The 20,893-nt window shown below is 48.4% G+C and overlaps 1 protein-coding gene across 4 annotated transcripts in view; it reads right to left on the bottom strand.

Moving 5' to 3' along the window:
- Nucleotides 1–20,893, bottom strand: part of LOC311102085 (protein phosphatase 1 regulatory subunit 37-like) — a 50,424-nt gene that overhangs the window by 2,347 nt on the left and 27,184 nt on the right. For 3 of the 4 annotated variants that reach the window (XM_084143303.1, XM_084143305.1, XM_084143304.1), the window contains exons 2-11: nucleotides 17,605–17,702; nucleotides 13,015–13,060; nucleotides 12,808–12,908; nucleotides 11,199–11,318; nucleotides 7,310–7,460; nucleotides 6,683–6,838; nucleotides 6,114–6,226; nucleotides 2,739–2,880; nucleotides 2,422–2,588; nucleotides 148–2,176 (exon numbers count right to left, since the gene is read on the bottom strand). In XM_084143303.1, coding sequence (XP_083999429.1) covers nucleotides 148–2,176; nucleotides 2,422–2,588; nucleotides 2,739–2,880; nucleotides 6,114–6,226; nucleotides 6,683–6,838; nucleotides 7,310–7,460; nucleotides 11,199–11,318; nucleotides 12,808–12,908; nucleotides 13,015–13,060; nucleotides 17,605–17,702 — 3,123 coding nt within the window. Of the gene's footprint in view, nucleotides 1–147; nucleotides 2,177–2,421; nucleotides 2,589–2,738; nucleotides 2,881–6,113; nucleotides 6,227–6,682; nucleotides 6,839–7,309; nucleotides 7,461–11,198; nucleotides 11,319–12,807; nucleotides 12,909–13,014; nucleotides 13,061–13,573; nucleotides 13,698–17,604; nucleotides 17,703–20,893 lie in introns of those variants that run through there. The other variant, XM_084143306.1, reaches the window with a different exon arrangement.

Consider the following 20,893-nt stretch of genomic DNA (forward strand, 5'->3'; position numbering starts at 1 on the left):
GAAAATACACACACACTTTCTGTCAGACTGTGTGTGTGTGTGTGTGTGTGTGTGTGTGTGTGTGTGTCTGCGAGTGTACTATGTGTAAAGTGTATGCATGTGTCGGTCACACCCCTGTTGTCCCACTACAGACAGGGTGTTCCTCACCGTTCTCCATCACACAGCTGCCACGCCCAGCCTTGGGGCCCTCGGGGTCCAGCAGGTGAAGGGCGAACTCTGGCTTCAGGCCGTTGGGCAGGGCTGAGCCCACCACCTCCTCCACTCCCCCCACGCTCTCCCCCTCGTCCGTGGAGCTCTCGTCTGGGGACTCCTCTACCTTGGGAGGGGAGCTACGGCCCTCCACCTCCCGGGAAGTGTCTGTCTCGGCTGGAACAGGTGAGGGCTCGGCGGGAAGGGTGGTCTGTGATTGACCCTCTGGTTGAAGAGGCTGCTGCTGTAGTTCCTCTAGAACAGGATGTTGTTGTTGCTGCTGCTGTTCCACCTGCACAGGAAGTGCCTGTTGTGCTAGTTGCTGCTGCTGCTCCTCTGACAGATACAGTTCCTGTTCTGCTCCTGCTACACTCTCCGTGGCTCCCTGCTCCGAGGGACTCGCTGGTGCCACCTGTTGCTGTGCCTGTGGAAGTGTCTCTGCCGGTTCCTGTTGTGGGGGCAGAAGCTCAGAGTCTGGCTGCACTGTTTCAGGCTGTGACGGGAGCGGTGCTGTTAGAAGCAGTCTCCCCAGGGGCTTAGTGTTAGTCTGTGTAGCTAGCTGAGGCGCTAACGGTTGATGAACTGTGTCACTAGTCTGTTCCGGACTCTGTTCCTGCTGTGGAAGCCTTTCCGACTGCATCTCATCTTCCTCCTCTCTGTTGGTTTGAGACTGTTCACAAAGTGTCTCTTCTACTGGGTCCTCACTCTCCTCCTTTTCCACAACCACCACCTCCTCCTCTCCTTCCAGCACAGCTTGCGTGGACTGCTGCTCAACAGCAGATTGTTCTAGCTGGGGGTCTGTAGTTGTCTCTACCAGCTCCTCTATCTGTTGGGGTGATGCTTGTGTTGCTGCTGCTACTTCTTCTGTAGGAAGGGAGGGTGTGTGTGATGGTTGGGCTGCGGTTACTGGGCTCTGCTCCGCCAGTACAGGTTGTGAACTGTCTAGAACGCCCTCTACATCCTCCTCTGTGGGCTGGGTTAGGAGGTTGGATGGTAGTTCTAGCGTCTCAGCCGGGTCTTTGGGAGTCTCTACTACAGTCTCCTCTGAAGGGGGTTGCTCTGGCGCATCAGGACTCGGCTCCATCTGTTTAGGATCGATTGTCTGTGGTTCGTCTGAACTCTGGACCAGCTCCTGTGTCAGTGGTGTGGGCGTGGTCTGGGGTTGTGTGTGTTCTGCCAGGCTCTGTGTCACCTCCTCCTGTGTCAGTGGTGTGGGCGTGTTCTGGGGTTGTGTCTGTTCTGTTCTCGCCTCCTCCTGTGGGGGTTGTGAAGGGGGTTGTGTGGTTTCCTTCACTAGTGATACCACTGGGTCCTTGGAGGGCTGGGGCTTGGTCAAGCCAATCTTCCCCAGGACCTGGAACTGCTGCTGGTCAGGGGGGCTTTCTACTCTGGTCACCATGAAGATCTTGTGGCCCCTCCCGGGGCTCGACACAGAGATACAGCGGCCCGGCGAGGGAGGTGTACCGGGGGGCCCCGTGGACTCTGTGACAGTGATCCCTGAAATGACAGCCGCCGTAGCTGGTGGGGCAGAGGGGGTGGGGGGCGTCTGTGAGGCACTGAGGGGGTGCTGAGTTGTCGCTGCCCGGAGTGAAGGGCCAGTGTGTTTGGGGGCGGGGGAGACTGAAGGAGCTTTAGAGAGAACCACCTCTTCCTCCTCATCGTCGTCTGTGTCCGAGTCTGACTCCAACAGCAAAGGCAACACCACTCCCTCAGAGCTCGCTGCCGATTGGCTGTCAGTTAGGCTCTCAGTGTCTTTCACTCCTTCCTCACACTCATTGTCTTGCCCATCTTTTTCAACATGCTCGCCGGAATCAGCTCCATCCTCCTCTTCCTCTATGGTTCTGTCCTCGGTGGCGATGTCGGCCATGGAGGCCGAATGCATCTGCTGCTCGGTCTCCTCCTTCTCCTTGGCTAAGATGAAGTTCCGCTTGCAGCCATTCTGGATCTCAGCCAGCAGGGAACGCTGCGTATCGATGAAGCTCTTCACCTGGGAGACAGACGGACAACACAGAGGGATGAGAACTAGGAGAGATCAGGGCTTTCTACGTTGATGTTCCCTGTCTACTCCAACCCTACTCCCCCCCATCCCTACAAATTCATTTTTCAATTTATTTTCCTTAGACAACACAATTCATCTTGACAATTTATTACAAAGGACAACTTGCATACAGTCCCCCCTCCTCTCTGTACTTCTCCCCATCACCTCCCCTTCCCCACTTCCCCCTCTCTCACAGTCTCTTTCTTGGGCTCTCGGTCCAGGTCAAGGCGTAGGAGGGAGGTGTTGACTTTGAGGGCCAGGGAGAGGGCCATCAGGCCCCCCGTCTTGATCTCATTCTCCCTCAGGTCCAGACGCAGCAGCCTGGGGCTCTCAGCGATGAACTCTGCCACCGCCACGGCACCTGACATACAGAACGGGGGAGGAGGAGATACAGGGCTCAGCTCAATGCCTTTTCACACACTAACACCTCCATTTACATACACAATGAGTGTTTTATTTTAAACCAAAATGATTGTAATAGCTGTAAATAGCAAAATAAGGACACACCCACCCTCGCAGGACAGCTTGGTGGACGCCAGGCCCAGCCTGAGCACCGAGCGGTTGGTGATCAGACCGTCCTTCAGCTTGTGGACGCCCTCGTTCCCCACAGAGTTATGGCCCAGATTTAGGGTCTCCAAACTCTGAGTACAGGGCTAGAGAGCGAGAGAGAGAGAGAGCGAGCGAGAAACAGGTTTTACACATAGCATGGGATAGGGGGCAGCAAATATACTGTTACGTATGATGCAAAGTACAACACACTACCAATAGATGGCTGTATCCATCACTTTGAAAATGTATATGTATATATACACACACTATATATACACACACAACCCTTAAAGAGTGGATTCGGCTATTTCAGCCCCACACGTTGTTGAGCACACAGCCATGCAATCTCCATAGACAAACATTGGGAGTAGAATGGCCTTCCTGAAGACCTCAGTGACTTTCAACGTGGCACCGTCCTAGGATGCCACCTTTCTAACAAATCAGTTCGTCAAATTTCTGCCCTGCTAGAGCTGCCCCGGTCAACTGTAATTGTTGTAATTGTGAAATGGAAACGTCTAGGAGCAACAACGGCTCAGCCGGGAAGTGGTCGGCCACACAAGATCACAGAACGGGACACCGAGTGCTGAAGCACGTAGCGCGTTAAAACGTCTGTCCTCGGTTGCAACACTTACTACCGAGTTCCAAACTGCCTCTGGAAGCAACGTCAGCACAATAACTGTTTGTCGGGAGCTTCATGAAATGGGTTTCCATGGCCGAGCAGACGCACACAAGCCTTAGATCACCATGCGCAATGCCAAGCGTCGGCTGGAGTGGTGTAAAGCTTGCCGCCATTGGATGCATTTTCTGGAGTAATGAATCACGCTTCACCATCTGGCAGTCTGACTGACAAATCTGGGTTTGGCGGATGCCAGGAGAACGCTACCTGCCCCAATGCATAGTGCCAACTGTAAAGTTTGGAGGAGGAGGAATAATGGTCTGGGGCTGTTTTTCATTGTTCGGGCTAGTTCCAGTGAAGGGAAATCTTAAAGCTCCAGCATACAATGACATTCTAGACGATTCTGTGCTTCCAACTTTGTGGCAACGGTTTGGGGAAGGCCCTTTCCTGTTTCAGCATGACAACGCCCCCGTGCACAAAGCGAGGTCCGTACAGAAATAGTTTGTTGAGATTGGTGTAGAATAACTTGACTGGCCTGCACAGAGCCCTGACCTCAATCCCATCGAACACCGTTGGGAAGAATTGGAATGCCGACGGCGAGCCAGGCCCCGCATCAATGTTCCAACATCTAGTGGAAAGCCTTCCCAGAAGAGTTGTGGCTGTTATAGCAGCAAAGGGGGGACCAACACCATATTAATACCTATGATTTTGGAATGAGATGTTCGACGAGCAGGTGTCCACATACCTTTGGTCATGTAGCGTACATACAGTGCATTTGGAAACTATTGAGACCCCTTGACTTTTTCCACATTTTGTTATGTTACAGCCTTATTCTAAAATGAATTATATACATTTTTTCCCTCATCAATCTGCACACAATACCACATATTAACAAAGCAAAAACAGGTTTTTATAAATGTTTGCAAATGTATTAAAAATAAAAAAAATGAAATACCTTGAATACATACGTATTCAGATCCTTTGCTATGAGACTCGAAATTGAGCGCAGGTGCATCCTGTTTCCAATGATCATCCCTGAGACGTTTCTACGACTTGATTGGAGTCCACGTGGTAAATTCAATTGGTTGGACATGATTTGGAAAGGCACACACACCTGTCTATATAAGGTTTCACAGTTGACAGTACATGTCAGAGCAAAAACCAAGCCATGAGGTCGAATTGTCAGTAGAGCTCCGAGACAGGATTGTGTCGAGGCACAGATCTGGGGAAGGGTACCAAAAAATGTCTCCAGCATTGAAGGTCCCCAAGAACACAGTGGCCTCCATCATTCTTAAATGGAAGTAGTTTGGAACCACCAAGACTCTTCCTAGAGCTGTCCGCCCGGCCAAACTGAGCAATCGGGGGAGAAGGGCCTTGGGCAGGGAGGTGACCAAGAACCCGATGGTCACTCAGACAGAGCTCCTACTTGGAAGAATCTCAAATATAAAATATATTTGGATTTGTTTAACACTTTGGTTACTACATGATTCCATGTGTGTTATTTTATAGTTCTGATGTCTTAACTATTATTATACAATGTAGAAAATAGTAAAAATAAAGAAAAACCCTTGAATGAGTAGGTGTGTCCAAACTTGAGACTGGTACTATATATATATAGTAAAAACAATGTATTGTACATGCTGCCTACATGTATATATGTATCTCCCATTATGACAGTGCAGCAGAGGCAGTCATGGGATCTCTTGCATGAGTTTTAGAGGAATGTCCAGAGCGTGTGTTCTGCACCACTGGATTCAGTCCGTGATGGGAACGCTAGCAGACAGGCCTCTCCGAAGACCCGGAATCCCGTGTTTATGTGCCAACATTCCCAGAAGGCCTCAGTATTCCACCCCCCCCCCCCCCCCCCCCCCCCAAAGGGACATCATTCTAGGTTCCTCAGTTCTTAAAGAGCAGCTCATTTCTGTATTTTGATATGGTGAGGTAGGAAGTATCAGTCGTACCAAACCTGTCCATCTGGGGGTACGACTACGCTTCATGCAAGTTGGGTTATATACAGTATATTCACAATATCATCCACCCAGCCCTAAAAACACTCACCTCAGGCCTGATAACTAAGTCCTCCACACGGTCAAAACATTCTCTTTCTCTATGTCAAGGATAAACAGCCTGTTGGGAGCAGCACCACAATGTGCATGAGTCACCCTCCCGCTGACTGACAGGCCTAGATATAGACATCACTACCATGCCTAATTAAAGGCACAGTGCAGACGTAATCTCAGAATGTTGACTGCACTGGGCTTTTTAAAGCTAGGCCCAGTTCTCCTGGCACCAGGATCAGTGATAATGGCCTGTACCCAGCTTCTCTGTCCTGATAGGACGAGCCGAGACAGGCTGGGGGAGACAGCAGTGGGAGGGAAAGGGCAAACCAAAGAGTTACATTGCACTGCTGCTGACATCACTGGAAGTAAAACCTGACTGACCGTCAGTCACATTAGCCATGTGGGTGGGATTCTTTAGCGTGAGTTCAATTAACTTTCCACGACCGTGTTATGAACTTCATGTGCAGAATGGTGTCCAATGTAACTGCCAACGCATGTCTATGGTTCCACAGGGAGATATGAGGCAGGCTCCAGACAAACACAGGACTGCTTCATCAGCAGAGTCCAGGGAGCACATGCAAACCACAGTTTCCTCAACCCCATGAATGCGTGCACATCAGTGCAGAGCCGAAGCATCTCATTTTGTGGTGTGTGTGTTTACCAGTGCAGCTGCGAGGTAGCCCATGCCGTTGTGTGTTAGCTGGTTGTTCCAGAGCACCAGGGTGACCAGGCCTTTCCTCTGTTCCTTCAGTCCTTCACAGACATAGGCCAGACCTGCACACCACACAGAGGGAGAGGTAGAGAGAGATCGAGAGGAAGGTTAGGGGTAATGGTTGAGCGTGGGGGTTGGTTTGTGATTAAAATGACATTTGTGGTTAGAGAATGCTGTTCTTCCGTTCTTCAAAACATGTCCAGATTATTTGTTACAAGGAAAGGAGAGACGGAGAGCAACTATTTTAGTATTTTGGACTGCAAGACGGAAAACTCAACACTGGGGTATGAGGTTGTCATGATGCGATAGAGAAGGTGAGAGAAACAGATGAGGAACAGAGAGAGAGGTTCAGACAGGGAGAGAAACAGACGAGAAACACAGAGAGAGAGAGAATGAGAGAGAAATTGAGTGAGAAAGAAAGGTTCAGACAGGGAGAGAAAGAGAGAGAGCTAGAGAGGACTGGGAGAGAAACAGAGTGAAGAGGCTGGTGAGATGATAGCAGCGAGCTGTATCCCCACCAGAGTCCAGTATGTGGTTGTTGCGGAGATCCAGTATCTGGATGTTGCAGTTGAACTTGAGCAGGTTTCCCAGCTGTGCTGAGTCCTGCAGGCCGTTCAGCTTGTTATCAGCCAAGTACAGCTCCCGCAGGTTCATGTTCATCTTCAGAGCCGTGGCTGGAGAGAGGGAGAGATGAGAGAGGTTGGGATGAGAGAGGGAGGGATGAGAGAGGGGGGGATGAGAGAGGGGGGGGATGAGAGAGGGAGGGATGAGAGAGGAGGGGGATGAGAGAGGGGGGGATGAGAGAGTGGGGGGTGAGAGAGTGGGGGATGAGAGAGGGAGGGATGAGAGAGGGAGGGATGAGAGAGGGAGGGATGAGAGAGGGGGGATGAGAGAGGGGGGGATGAGAGAGGGGGGGATGAGAGAGGGAGGGATGAGAGAGGAGGGGATGAGAGAGGGGGGATGAGAGAGGGAGGGATGAGAGAGGGGGGGATGAGAGAGGGAGGGATGAGAGAGGGGGGGATGAGAGAGGGAGAGATGAGAGAGGGAGAGAGAGAGACAAATGAGTGAAGGATGAGGAAATGGAGGCAAAACTTCTCGGTTAACACAGTGATGACTCCCTGCTTCCCCTCTTCCCGTCCTGTTACCCAGCAGCATGAGTGGTCGTCCAGAGAGCCCAGCGTTCTCCAGGTGCAGCACAGCCAGACTGCCGCTGATGCGGAGCGCCCGTGCCACAAACGGGGCAGAGTGGTCCAGCAGGGGCGTGTTGCGGGCATCCAGGTACTGCAGAGAGCTCGTCTGAGGACAGAAAACATTTGCAGAAATGTTCAAATCAAATTTAAAGTCAAATTGACTATATAAAGCCCTTTTTACATCCGCAGTTGTCAAAGTGCTTTACAGATACGTAAAACCACTTTATTTTATTGATTTGTGAGTACAAAGAAAGGAGCCTCATTTTCTAGATCTCATACAGACGTCCTCATGAGTCACTGACACATTCTTCTTACAATCAGAGCTAGAAAAAACATGGTCTCCTCTGTGTAGACATGCTAACCCATAACAGCAGACAGTTTTGCTTGTGTCTTCGGGAGGCCTGCGATCTGCAGCACACGTACTGTAAGCTGTGGCTAATATGGGCGGCAGGTAGCCTAGTGGTTAGCGCATTGGGCCTGTAACCGAAAGGTTGCAAGTTCGAATCTCCGAGCTGACAAGGTGGAAAAATATGTTGATGTGCCCTTGAGAAAGGCACTTAACCCTAATTGCTCCAGGGGTGCTGGTCGTGACCCCATTCTCCGAGGGTGTCTTAGAGGAAGTTGGGATATGCAAAAAACACAATTCAAATTTGCACATAATACACACTTGTGAAATAGGACAAATATAAGCGCCCACCAAATTATTATTATATCTGAACACCCATATGTGCACAAACACGCTCGAGGATGTCTTTCGAAAATATATTGGATAATCCTCCCAGCATCCCTGGGAGTGGGAACACAACCTCCCCCCCGGGTTTAACTATGGCCTGACCTCTCTTCCATAATCCAGGAACTTCCCGTAATCTGTAATCGGAGCTCTGATAGTGATGACTCGCGTCACAGCGCCAGTTAAGAGCATTCCACTTGGCTGTCACTGGAAAGAGACATTATTCTCTAACAAATACGTGCTACGCCCATGCAGCGATGATGGATAGCCATATCCAGACACACCTGTACACACAACAAGGCATGTATAGTACCTCTGCAAACGCAAAGGACGTCACGCTGCTTCCCCGTGATTCGGCTCAAAGAGGCTCCAAGTCAGGACCTGTGCCTTGCACCCTCCTGAAGCGTCTCTACCCGTCACGCTATTGAAAAAGGCCTTTAACTGCGCAAGGGGCTGAGGAGGGAGTTTCACAGATCCCCATCTGCTATACAAAACACACAAGCCAAAAAGCACATTTGTGTATGTGCACTAAAAATATAAATGACAAAACCTCCTGCATGCCTGAGCATTCGATTGCTGCCCCAGGGGGTGCTTCAGTGGAGACTGCAGGCAAGTCTCATCATCATACATACCCAGTGGAGATGGATTTCTATTTCTATTTAGTGTTAATGACTCACTATGTTTCATCAACTCAGGGGATAGGCTACGTTGCAAATACAGTTGATCTAAACGCATTAAATACACTAAACATGCTGCTCGATTCTACTCAGTGTCATTTTTAAAACCCCATCACTTGCTTATTATGATTTCTAAATACTACACAATTTAAACACTTGCCCCCCAATCCCCAAAGGTCTAAATATTGGACTATAAATTGTGCCTTCCTGTTTTATACTTACAGTGCCTTCGTAAAGTATTTTTTTTACATTTACATTTTAGTCATTTTAGCAGACGCTCTTATCCAGAGCGACTTACAGTTAGTGCATACATTATTTTGTATTTTTCATACCCCCCGTGGGAATTGAACCCACAACCCTGGCGTTGCAAACGCCATGCTCTACCAACTGAGCTACATCCCTGCCGGCCATTCCCACCCCTACCCTGGACGATGCTGGGCCAATTGTGCACCGCCCCATGGGTCTCCCGGTCGCAGCCGGCTACGACAGAGCCTGGATTCGAATCAGGATCTCTAGTGGCACAGCTAGCACTGCGATGCAGTGCCTTAGACCACTGCGCCACTCAGGTATTCAGACCCCTTTACTTGTTCCACATTTTGTTACGTTACAGCCGTATTCTAAAATGGGTTAAATAAATAAAAATCCTCAGCAATCTACACAAAATTCCCCATAAGGACAAAGCGATAACAGGTTTTTAGAAATGTTTGCAAATATATACACATTTTTAAAACTTAAAATACCTTAACATAGGTATTTAGACCCTTTGCTATGAGACTCGAAATTGAGCTCAGCTGCATCCTGTTTCCATTGATCATCCTTGAGATGTTTCTACAACTTGAATGGAGTCCACCTGTGGTAAATTCAATTGATTGGACATGATTTGGAAAGGCACAGACCTGTCTATATAAAGGTCCCACAGTTGACAGTGCATGTCAGAGCAAAAACCAAGCAATGAGGTCCAAGGAATTGTCCTTAGAGCTCCGAGACAGGATTGTGTCAAGTCACAGATCTGGGGAAGGGCACCAAAAAATGTCTGCAGCATTGAAGGTCCCCAAGAACACAGTGGCCTCCCTCATTCTTAAATGGAAGAAGTTTGGAACCGCCAAGATCATTCCTAGAGCTGGCCGCCCGGCCAAACTGTGCAATCGGGGGAGAAGGGCCTTGGTCAGGGAGGTGACCAAGAACCTGATGGTCACTCTGACAGAGCTCTAGAGTTCCTCTGTGGAGATGGGAGAACCTTCCAGAAGGACAACCATCTCTGCAGCACTCAGGCCTTTATGGTAGAGTGGCCAGACGGAAGCCACTCCTCAGTAAAAGGCTCATGACAGCCCTCTTGGAGTTTGCCAAAAGGCACCTAAAGGACTCTCAGACCATGAGAAACAAGACTCTCCGGTCTGATAAAACCAAGATTGAACTCTTTGGCCTGAATGCCAAGCTTCACGTCTGGAGGAAACCTGGCACCATCCCTACGGTGAAGCATGGTGGTGGCAAAATCATGCTGTGGGGATGTTTTTCAGCGGCAGGGACTGGGAGACTAGTCAGGATCGAGGCAAAGATGAACTGAGCAAAGTACAGAGAGATCCTTGATGAAAACCTGCTCCAGAGCTCTCAGGACCTCAGACTGGGGTGAACGTTCACCTTCCAACAGGACAACGACCCTAAGCACACAGCCAAGACAACGCAGGAGTGGCTTCAGGACAAGTCTCTGAATGACCTTGAGTGGCCCAGCCAGAGCCCGGACTTGAACCCGATCGAACATCTCTGGAGAGACCTGAAAATAGCAGTGCAGCAACACTCCCCCATCCAACCTGACAGAGCTTGAGAGGATCTGCAGAGAAGAATGGGAGAAACTCCCCAAATACAGATGTACCAAGCTTGTAGCGTCATACCCAAGAAGACTCGAGCCTGTAATCGCTGCCAAAGGTGCTTCAACAAAGTACTGATTAAAGGGTCTCAATACTTATGTAAATGTAATATTTCAGTTTTTTTATTTTTAATAAATTAGTAAAACATTCTAAAAATCTGTTTTTGCTTTGTCATTATGGGGTATTGTGTGTAGATTGATGAGGGGAAAAAAACTATTGAATCCATTTTAGAATAAAGCTGTAACCTAACAGAATGTGGAAAAAGTAAAGGGGTCTGAATACTTTCCGAAGGCACTGTATGCTAAAATGTTTATTCTATTCGACTGAGCCATTTACTTTATGTTCGTATTCTTATATAGTATTATTTCTTATTGTTGTTGCATTGTCGAGAAGGAACCTGCAAGTAAACATTTCGTTGGATGGCATATACCATGTGTATCCTGTACATACGACTAATAAAACTTTAAACATTTAGAAAATCCATATCAAACAGTGGTGATAACATCATGCATCACATCCTCTGTTTTGCTCTGACCCCAGTGACCCCCTGCCCAGAGGTCAAGACCTCTCACCTTCCTCATCATGTGGGCTGCGGCCTGCCAGCCACGGGTGCCTATGTGCTTGTTGAAGGAAATGTTGAGGTGTGTTGCCGACTCATAGTACTCAATCATGTCAAAGAGAGCTGATGCACCCTGGGAGGAAGAGAGAAGAGACAGATGAGAGGAACAAACGTTAGGCCACACTTTACACTGGCCTTGTATCCTAACTACTCCATCCTCATGAGCAGGCGAGTCTTGTGAGTAGAAGATCATCTACAGACATAGGCCTATTCGCCTGAAATAGCAGAAATAGTCAAGTCATGAGTCCGGTGGGTAAGTATCTGGCTGGCTGCAGACTGCATGTCGACCTCAGTCTAGGAAACATCACATGACTGGGGCCAGGGCAGCACAGGGAACCTTTCCTCAACCCTCCAGAAACCATTAGAAACTGTGGAATTATTCATGCAAATAATACTGTGCCTGTGGAATTATTCATGCAAATCAAATCAAACAAAACATTGTCTTTGATTAAATAAGCAGACAACGCGGTAGAGATAAGACAATGTTACCCCAGATTCTATCTGACCAGAACCATGACGAGGACCGTCCAAAAGTAAAGAAACAAATAAGTCCTGATGGAGGACCCTGGCTGGCTGGTGTAGCTACAACACTAACTGATAAGAATGGAGGACAGCCCAGTAAGTCTCATTAACAGTGAGCCTGATGAAGTGAGGCAGCTGGAAAAGAATAACACAACACACTACAGAGAGACTGGGCTGGTCCATGGCTCGGTCACAACCACTGCCTCTCTCATTCACCCACTCTTTCGCTCCCTTTCCCTCTGTCGCCCAGGTAGGGTCATCCACAGCCAGCCCAGCACACCCACTGTCCCCATCTCAACCCGACCATCTCTCCTCCCCCCCCCTATAATGACCCCCTGCCTCGGGGGGAGACTACATGGTAGAGCCACTACAAATAAGGTCTTTAATGAGTGAGTGTGAGTGAGATCACCAAGTCAGTTCAGTGACATTTCCAGGGCAGTCAGTGAGTGTACTACTCAAGTGTGGGGGTGCGCCTGCATATATACCAAGACGTACTTGTTAAGTACTGTTGGTGCATCTATGCATGCATGTACATGCTTATGTGGATAGCGAATGGGTGCATGCACTGTACTCTCTGCGTGCATGCACGCATGAATGTACACTTGCGTATAGGTCTATAGTATAGCCTGTGTAAGCATGGATAAAACGTGTGTGCATGTGCATTTACTGTACGTGAGTGAGTAGCTCATGGAGCCAAGCCTACAAATCTGTTGTTTGAGGAAATAAGAAGTGGTCAGACTCAGCAGAGTCGGTTTGTGTCCCCCTGGCCTACAGTAGAGCGCCGCCTGTCTGTCTGTGTCTCAACCCAACCCTCTCTAATGGTGTTTACACTCGCAGAGCTCTAGAGTAATCACACCACCCTGGGAAACACTGCACATCCTGTCAGAGGAGAGAGGGAGAGGAAAACAGAGAGGGGGAATGAGAGGACGGGGAAATAGGAGGAGAGGAAAGAAGGTAACAAATGGAAGATAGGAGGAGGGGAGGGGAAAACCGGGAAGGGAGAAGAGGGCAGAGAGAGTAAAGAGTGTGGATAAACGTACGTCTTCATCCAGGTTGGTCTGCTCCAGGTCCACCACTTTAAACTGGACCCTCTTGAACACCTCCTCCAGAGACTCACACGTCTTATAGTCCAGCTTCTCACCTGGAGGGACACACACTGTTACGCCTAAAGTAAGACCTGTGCGTCTGTGTGTGCGTGTCTTTGTGTGTGTGTGTGTGTGTGTGTGTGTGTTTTAGTATAGGCTTACCTTTAAGGTCCAGGCATTCATTTCGTTGAGTTAGGTCTTTCAGCTCCTAAGAAACACAGTGAAACAGAACAACCCTCAGTCAGACACACAAACCCAATCATTAAGAGAGACAGCACAGTAGGTCAATGTCACCATAGAGACAGACTTGACTTTCATCACATAAAAAGGGGACCAATTTGAACCCATGTAAATGAAAAACTGCTCCTGTGTACACAGACCTAAACCGTTGATACAAAGAACAGGTCAGCGGGACACGATTGCTCAATGGGATTAAAGTGTGTGTGTGTGTGTGTGTGTGTGTGTGTGTGTGTGTGTGTGTGTGTGTGTGTGCACGCTCTTGCGTCAGCAGAATACAACGTCAAGCAAAGACCTGCCTGAACAGACAGGAAAACGGCAGACAAAGCATTTCTTCTCTTATCTGGACCAGTGTCATAGTATGATAGTGGGCCAATAATAATATCCAGTGTCTTTATCTGTTGAATGTCCCAGATCTCTATATAGGTAAAGGGTGATTCTTCCCGTTCACACTCAGTGTGTCTGTGTGTGTTGTAACACTCACCTGCCTGACGCACGGCAGCCATTTTGCGCCAATAAAATGCAAGACATCAAAGGACAAGGGAAATAGTGCCATCTGAAATGTAGCAGGTCCAGGAAACCTGAGCTGTACACATTGTGATTACAGTGTGTTATAGATGCCTGTGGCGGGTATTGCCCTCAGTCACATCTCTACACACCCCACAAGGCTGTTTATGTGACGTGTGTGTGTGTGTGTTCTCACTCCACAGCAACCAATTCTATTCTGCACAGTTAGTGTTATAATGCCGCTGCATTCAAATAATTATATTCCCCCCATAGGGAGGAATATTACACCACTGGGGGGGGGGGGGGTTGACCGGAATAGAGGAGGCTATTCCAATCCACCCTTTCCTAGCCCCCCGCCAACCCCCATTGCCCCCCCAGCAAATCCCACTGCGCTGCACGGCACAGTGAACATGCACTCAATAACCTCACCTCCCCCGCCACCGGCTGCTCATCAGATAGCCACCGCTGATAACATTAGATAAACAGACGTGTCCTCATATCAAAAGCAAAGTACACCGCAGTGTATTTTCAGGGTATGTGATCTACACAACCAAGACCAACATTAGGGCCATCCGCTCTAATGTTAATGTCAATACTTAAAAATGCAGATGAAAAATACAGCCAAGTCTGTCCAAGTAACAGCAGTGCTAGATAGCTGAGAACGGATCATTTTACATTTACATTTTAGACATTTAGCAGACGCTCTTATCCAGAGCGACAGCCATTAGCATACATTTTTTCATACTGGCCCTCCGTGGGAATCGAACCCACAACCCTGGTGTTGCAAGCGCCATGCTCTACCAACTGAGCTACACTGGATCATGGCCCTGAAGCTCTGCTAGGATCTGACTTTGAGTTGAATATAGCCCAGCCAGACAGCCATTAGTGTGAGAAACTACAGACCAAGTCAAGAAAAACAATGACCTTTCTATTTGCTCCCTGTTTGTTTTGGAAAACATTCCAAAGCAAATAGTCCCCCTGGTCCTACAGCCTTCAGGTGGGTTTGACCGTCTGTAGGCGATACCGACAGACACCGCAGCCCAGACAAACACAGCCTTCTGGAGCAAATTAAATAGTCATTGTACTATTACTACAGCTGGTTTAGTCACCTGTCATGAAGAATACATAGCCATTAGTACAATATACACTATGTTGCCAGAAGCATGTGAATGTGACTGAGTGTGAGCGCAAAGGTGAGTGTGTGTGAGCAGCACACAGTGAAGACACGTGAGACCCATTGAGGTACTGAATAGTGTGTGTGTGTGTCACCAATTCAGGTACAGATACATTCATCTGAGTGAACAACTTTCTGGGGCTGACGGTGTGTGCGTCCTGCACTCTGTGTGACTCCGTGGCGTTCTGGGATTGGTAGGTCCTCCACTCTCCTACCTGGGGTGATTATGTGTGTGTCTCTGAGAGGGGAGAGGGAAAAACTATGGAAAGGAAACCCGATACGGCAGTGCACAGGCCTCCACAATAGGATACAATAGGACTGTGTGGCTGCAGGTATGTCTGTACCTGAATAATGAGCCTGTGTGTAGGCCTATACACTTGAATGAGTCATGAGTATGCCAAAGTGAAAATCTGTGTCCTTATGAGTGTGTGTATTCTTGAGTGTGTGTACATGTGCGTATACATCTATAGTTGTGTGTGTGACAGAGAGGGAGATTGAATGTCCTTGTGCGGAGGGGGGAGCAGCGGAGGGAGAAATGTGACACAGGGCTGCCAAGCTTCTAAGCCCCGGGGCTCTGACTGGGGATACTGAGGCTCAGGTATTCCACACACAGCCGCCGAATAGGCTAGAGCCCCTTAAACACACACACACACACACACTTAATGTAGGTAACTTGTAGGCCCCTGGCCGGACACCACGTGCGCAGTACACTAAATAAAGAGTGCATTTACAGGGAAGGGGAAAAAACACTAAAACGCCTCTTTCTGGGCAGCCATTTTGTTTGACGGGTATGTTTATACAGCCGTTTTTTTCAAGGATGACTAAGCAGAAAAACCGGGCCATGGATCAGAGCAGACCAGCAGCCAACACACTGACGACGGTGTATTCACTGGCTGTTAACCCCCACAGCGGAAAGTTACCCAGGCTTTATTTAAGGCCAGCTTAGCGCAGTGATGAGTCTTTCCACAAGTGTGCGTGATGTTACCCCCTCTCTCTCCCCAATGACTAAACACCGCCTGAGTGGGGTGACGGGAGATTTCCTGAGCCTCCGTCACACACACAAACCCACACACAAGCAAGAGAGAGCAAAAGAGAGAGAGAGAGAGGAGGCGGATTGAGCAAGGTTTTTTTTGCGAGGAAGAGAGAGAGGTGCAGGAGGATGAATAGCCAGGCGACAGTACAATGGGTTGAGAGAGAAGGAAAGAGGGAGGCAATTATTTCACCAAAAATGTGTGTTTGTAGAGTACGTGTGTGTGTGTGTGGTGTGTGGGGGCAGTGGCATGTGGCAGTGCAAACTGCAAACATCCGACAGTGATGATGTGTACATGCACTCCCCATCCTGTTGCCAGCCCTTCCGTCACTCACACTCTGTGACTCTTCCCTATGAGCTCATCCTCACCCACTGCAGATTTATACCGCCGTCCTACACACACGCACACACCCTGAAGCCCGTTGTCTTGCTAAGACAAGACACACAACAGAGAAAGACAAACCTGCTCATGAGACTTTAGGAAGCTACTGTGGGTATTAAAACATTAGCCCATACTTCTGTATGCAAGCAACAGGGTGTGTATTGACCATCAACAGAAGGCTATTGACCATCAACAGAATGTTTCCAGAAGGCCGCTTTAGCTTAAGTGTGTGTATGTTTGTTTGTACTGTGCAAGGGTGTGTGTTTGAGAATGCCTGTGTGCTAAGGGTGAGTGGATGGGTGGCCAGAGTTCTGGGGTTGGTCTTGAGGAGTAAGCACTTCCGTAAATACTCAAACTTTCCAATGACACGGCACAGCAGAAGGAGACATGCTGGAGTGTGCGGTCGCTGGGCAGGAAACCGTGGCAACTTACAGTAGAAGGCTCACACACTCCCCATCTCTTCTGCTACTTATGGCTGGGCCTCCGTTTCACTCTTCATTACCATTCGTCATTCCATTCCATCTGTGATTGTATGACAGCGATAAGCCAAGTACAAACAGCCACGGTCCGTGTCATAATCTGTTATACATTCCCCTTATTCAGCCCAGACACTTAAGGTGAAATAGGCCTTTCACAGGTTTCTCCATTCATTCCAGTTCTGTTGCCAAGACAAAGAAAAGTCTCTGCATAACAGGCTTTCAACTGAATGAAAACAAACAATGCCCACTTATGCGTTAACACGTTCATGAGTGGGCACATACACACACACACACACACACACACACACACACACACACACACACACACACACACACACACGCGAGGCATCAGAGTAGAGGCATTCCCTATCAGATCTCAGGAGCTACTTATTCTTAGGGATAAGAGCACATGACCGAGCGAACGGAAAACAACAGACATCAACAAACAAGACAGACACAGCACATAAATCCCCCTGCTGCTGTCAGCAAAGCCCAGCTAGCAACATGACAATCCCCATGGTGGGTGTGAGTGAGCTGCCCCAGCAGGGTGGTTTGAGGTCAGGTGGTGTTTGATTGGGTGCCAGGGGTGAGAGGGTTTCACTAGTACCAGATTTTGATGAGGTGGTGATGGTGTTGGGGATTTAAAGTCCAGATGTAGGCCTAATCCAGCTCCACAACAGGACTCCAAAGCTAATAAAGCCTGGATTAAATCTAGTGTTTCAGTGCTGTTATTAGACTACTGAAGTAGTGGCATGGAGAATGAGTGTGTGTGTGTGTGTGTGTGTGTGTTATTGAGGATCCACATAAACTATTTAAAGCCTACACTTTGTTCGGGCTAACCTGTGTGTTTCTTCCTTAGATATGGGGCAATTTAAAAAAATTCCCTCTCTATATATCTATCGCTATATGTGTGTGTGTGTGTGTGTATTTCATTCAGGTTTACCTGCATCTGTTTGAGCACTTTGGGGATGGGTTTACAGTTGAGTTTCACGCAGGCCTGTCTGTAGGCAGAGAGAATCTCATCCACCGTCACATTCTGGGCTGGAAAACAAGAGTTGGAGCCACAAGGTGAGACACATGACTACACACACACACACGACAATACTAAAAAAGTGGCCTGTTGATGACATCAGTTTGCGTCACAGACATTATAGCACAGTACGACTGACAACATGTTGACATTACATTCTCACATTACCTAGCTACGTTCTCACCTCTATATAAAACATTTGCAACTGGCGAAAACATTCAGTGATTTCACACATTAAAAACATCTTCCTTGGTGGCACAGTGAGTCATACAGAAGGAGAGCATGTGGTATTTTGAGACACAGTAAGTACACAGGATTTGCAATCTGCTTAGCAAATGGACAGGAACGAAGCCAACCAGATCCACTCTCTATAAATGGCTGGGGTGAGTGTTCAGACTGCATCTGGCTTCTCAGTGGAGAGAGCGGTACAACATGGAGACCCCCCAAGGTGCCTCTGTCCTGCAGCTTTCGAAAGAGTCCAGCACGTGTGTGTGAGAGCCACTGCCACCCCAGACCCTCTCTCAGGGCTAACTGGGCAGATGACTCGGGTGCAGCTTCAGCCCCGTTGTTTCAGCTCAGAGAGACTAATGAGAGAAATGCAGACAAAAGGACAGGTGTGTGTGTGTGTGTCTCAAGTGTATGCATATGCTGTGAGTGTGTGTGCGCGCACAATGAATAAAGGTCTGATATTTTGTGCCGAGATCAGCAGTTTGGCTACCTATGCTAAGGTGAGACAAATTGTCCCCTCTACCCTTCCTCCCTCTCTCCTCTTTTCCCCACCCTTCATCTGACTCCCGAGTGACAGGCCAGTCATCCTAGCCTGGGTGCCAGTCTGCTTCTGCTCTCCTGCCAACTCCTAATGGAATAGTCATGTTCAGCTCGCCCAATGACAATGGATCATGCAAAAGCACAAACAGATCTGGGACCAGGCTAAAGATTGTGCTGAAGATAGAAATGCAGTGCACAGGGACGCCGTGCGGTTTGACTCCCTACAGTATGGTTCAAACGTAGACATTCAGGCGCTGCAGTGGCATTTTCGTAGTGTGGGATCGTAACCCATCAAGCCCATTGAAATGAATCCACAACACGCAGATTACACTGTGTCCTAGTGGCTTCTAGGAAACCTGAGGCTTTATCAGTCATTCTAACCCCTTCATGGTCAAGAGACTAATAATAGCAATGAGTCGCCAGGGGATATATCGCACAGTTATGCTTACTGTGTCTACGTGTGTGTGTGTTTAAGAGACAGAGAACATGGATGTGTGCGAACATGTTAGTCTGTGTGCATGTCCATATACACAGGGTGTAGGCCGGTGTGTGTCTAACAGATGTGAGCCTGTACAGTTGGCAGTGCGAGTGTGAGAGGGTGTGTGTAAGTGATCTGCTAGCGGGAGTCACACACTGTGGCTTTGTCTGTCTGCGGTAGAGACACATATTCAGTGTTCCCCAACACACACACACTGCTGTGTGATCTGCTCCAATCACAGCCCAAATAACTCATGACCAGGGAGCACCACTGGACAACAACACTGTGTTACAGAGATAGAAACAGACATTGGGGAAAGTGTGTGTGTGTGTGTGTGTGTGTGTATATGTTTCTCGACACCTAATAGTGCAGGTGTTACGCTTTCCCTCTAATGCATGTAATCAAAACACCTTTAACCGACAGTCCTCTTTTTCCCGAGCCAATTCTAACTACCTGCAACTAGGCCAGACAGACCAGGGATCAGTATCATGAGGCTCCGCTCTGCCTGCCTTCAGACACAGACTGTAAGAACACCCTGGCAGGCTGCACTAAAGGGCCTTGGAAGCACAAAGACAGAGCTGCACTGCTTATGCAACACACCTTCCGCTCAGTCACACACTGAGCAAAAGGCTGAGGCTGGGCTATAACAGGACTGATGTGGATATGGCAGAGCAGACAACACAGGGACACGGCTTTAAAAAGCAGTCAAAACAAAATGTATCTGAAGATAGGGTGAGTGAACGTGTGAGTGTGTGTTTGTGTGTGTGTGAGACAGAGCGAGAAAGAAAGAGTGTAGGCTACGTGCGTGTGCTTGCCTTGTCTACCTCGGGTGTGTGTGTGTGTACACAGACCTGTTGATCCAGGAGGGGCTGGATTGTATTAGAACCACCTGGCTGGCATCCAGGGCAGGCACCAACTCAATAAAACAGTCTCAATCGTCGCCCGCCTCTTATGAGATCTCCTCAAACTAACAAACAGAGATCAAGTATCTCCCTTCAAAACAAATCTATTATTAGTGCTACATGTTTTTTAGTGTTCAATTGTTAACCCCAATTACACCCTGCACACTAACCCTTTCGGTTCAGCGCTGCCTGTGGCAACAGCCCTGAGAACTGAGGCTCACACTGAGGTACACGTCAGCTCCTGTCAACGCTCTGTGTGTGTGTGTGTGTGTGTGTGTGTGTATATGCTTATGTGTACAACATGTCCTTGGGAAAAGCATTAGACCTTGCTTACAGGGTTGTTGTAGAGCAGGGGTGAGTGTAAATTCTTTCCGGAGGGGGAAAGAGAGACGTGAGGCGCAGGAAGGTAGCACATTCCCATAGCCCAGAGCTGGAGAATCTCCCCTGGTTCTCAGAGCATGCACACACACGATATTCTGAATAATCATGATCACTTTGTTACCTATTCTCAGTACAGTGGAGAGCTAGGCCTCAGCAAGTAAGGAATTGGAGTAGGAGTGGGAGAGTGTTCTGTTGAGAAGCCAGGGGCACAGTGTGTACCATATAGCTCCCTGGCCAGATCCAGCTCAAGGTAAATAGAAGCAGGAAAAGAGGTGCAATACAAGCTACAGTGGCCATAAAGTCTGGACTTCTCCCTCCCCCAGTAATCTGTGGGTTTTACTGCAACAGCAGAGCATTAATTCACCTTTAAGCAGCACAATAGGGTTGGGTGATGTCTGGAATGACACATTATCCCATCGACCTGTCCAAACATTGTTGATATACAATTGTATCATCTATTAAGTCCTTGCGTTGCCTAGCAATGCAGTACACAATCTGTAATGCGGCCTGTGTCATGCACAACCCACTGATTAAAGTCTAATCATTAGACTAATGTGGAAATCTGTATTTTCTTATGTGCAAATAATTAAATAAATATAAACCAATCATATGGTAATATGTGGTAACGATAACTTTGAACCAAACGTTGTAGGCCTACAGTGTGATACGAGAC

This window comes from Coregonus lavaretus, assembly GCF_964263955.1.
Source record: "Coregonus lavaretus genome assembly, chromosome: 26".
NCBI classification, from domain to species: Eukaryota; Metazoa; Chordata; class Actinopteri; order Salmoniformes; family Salmonidae; genus Coregonus; species Coregonus lavaretus.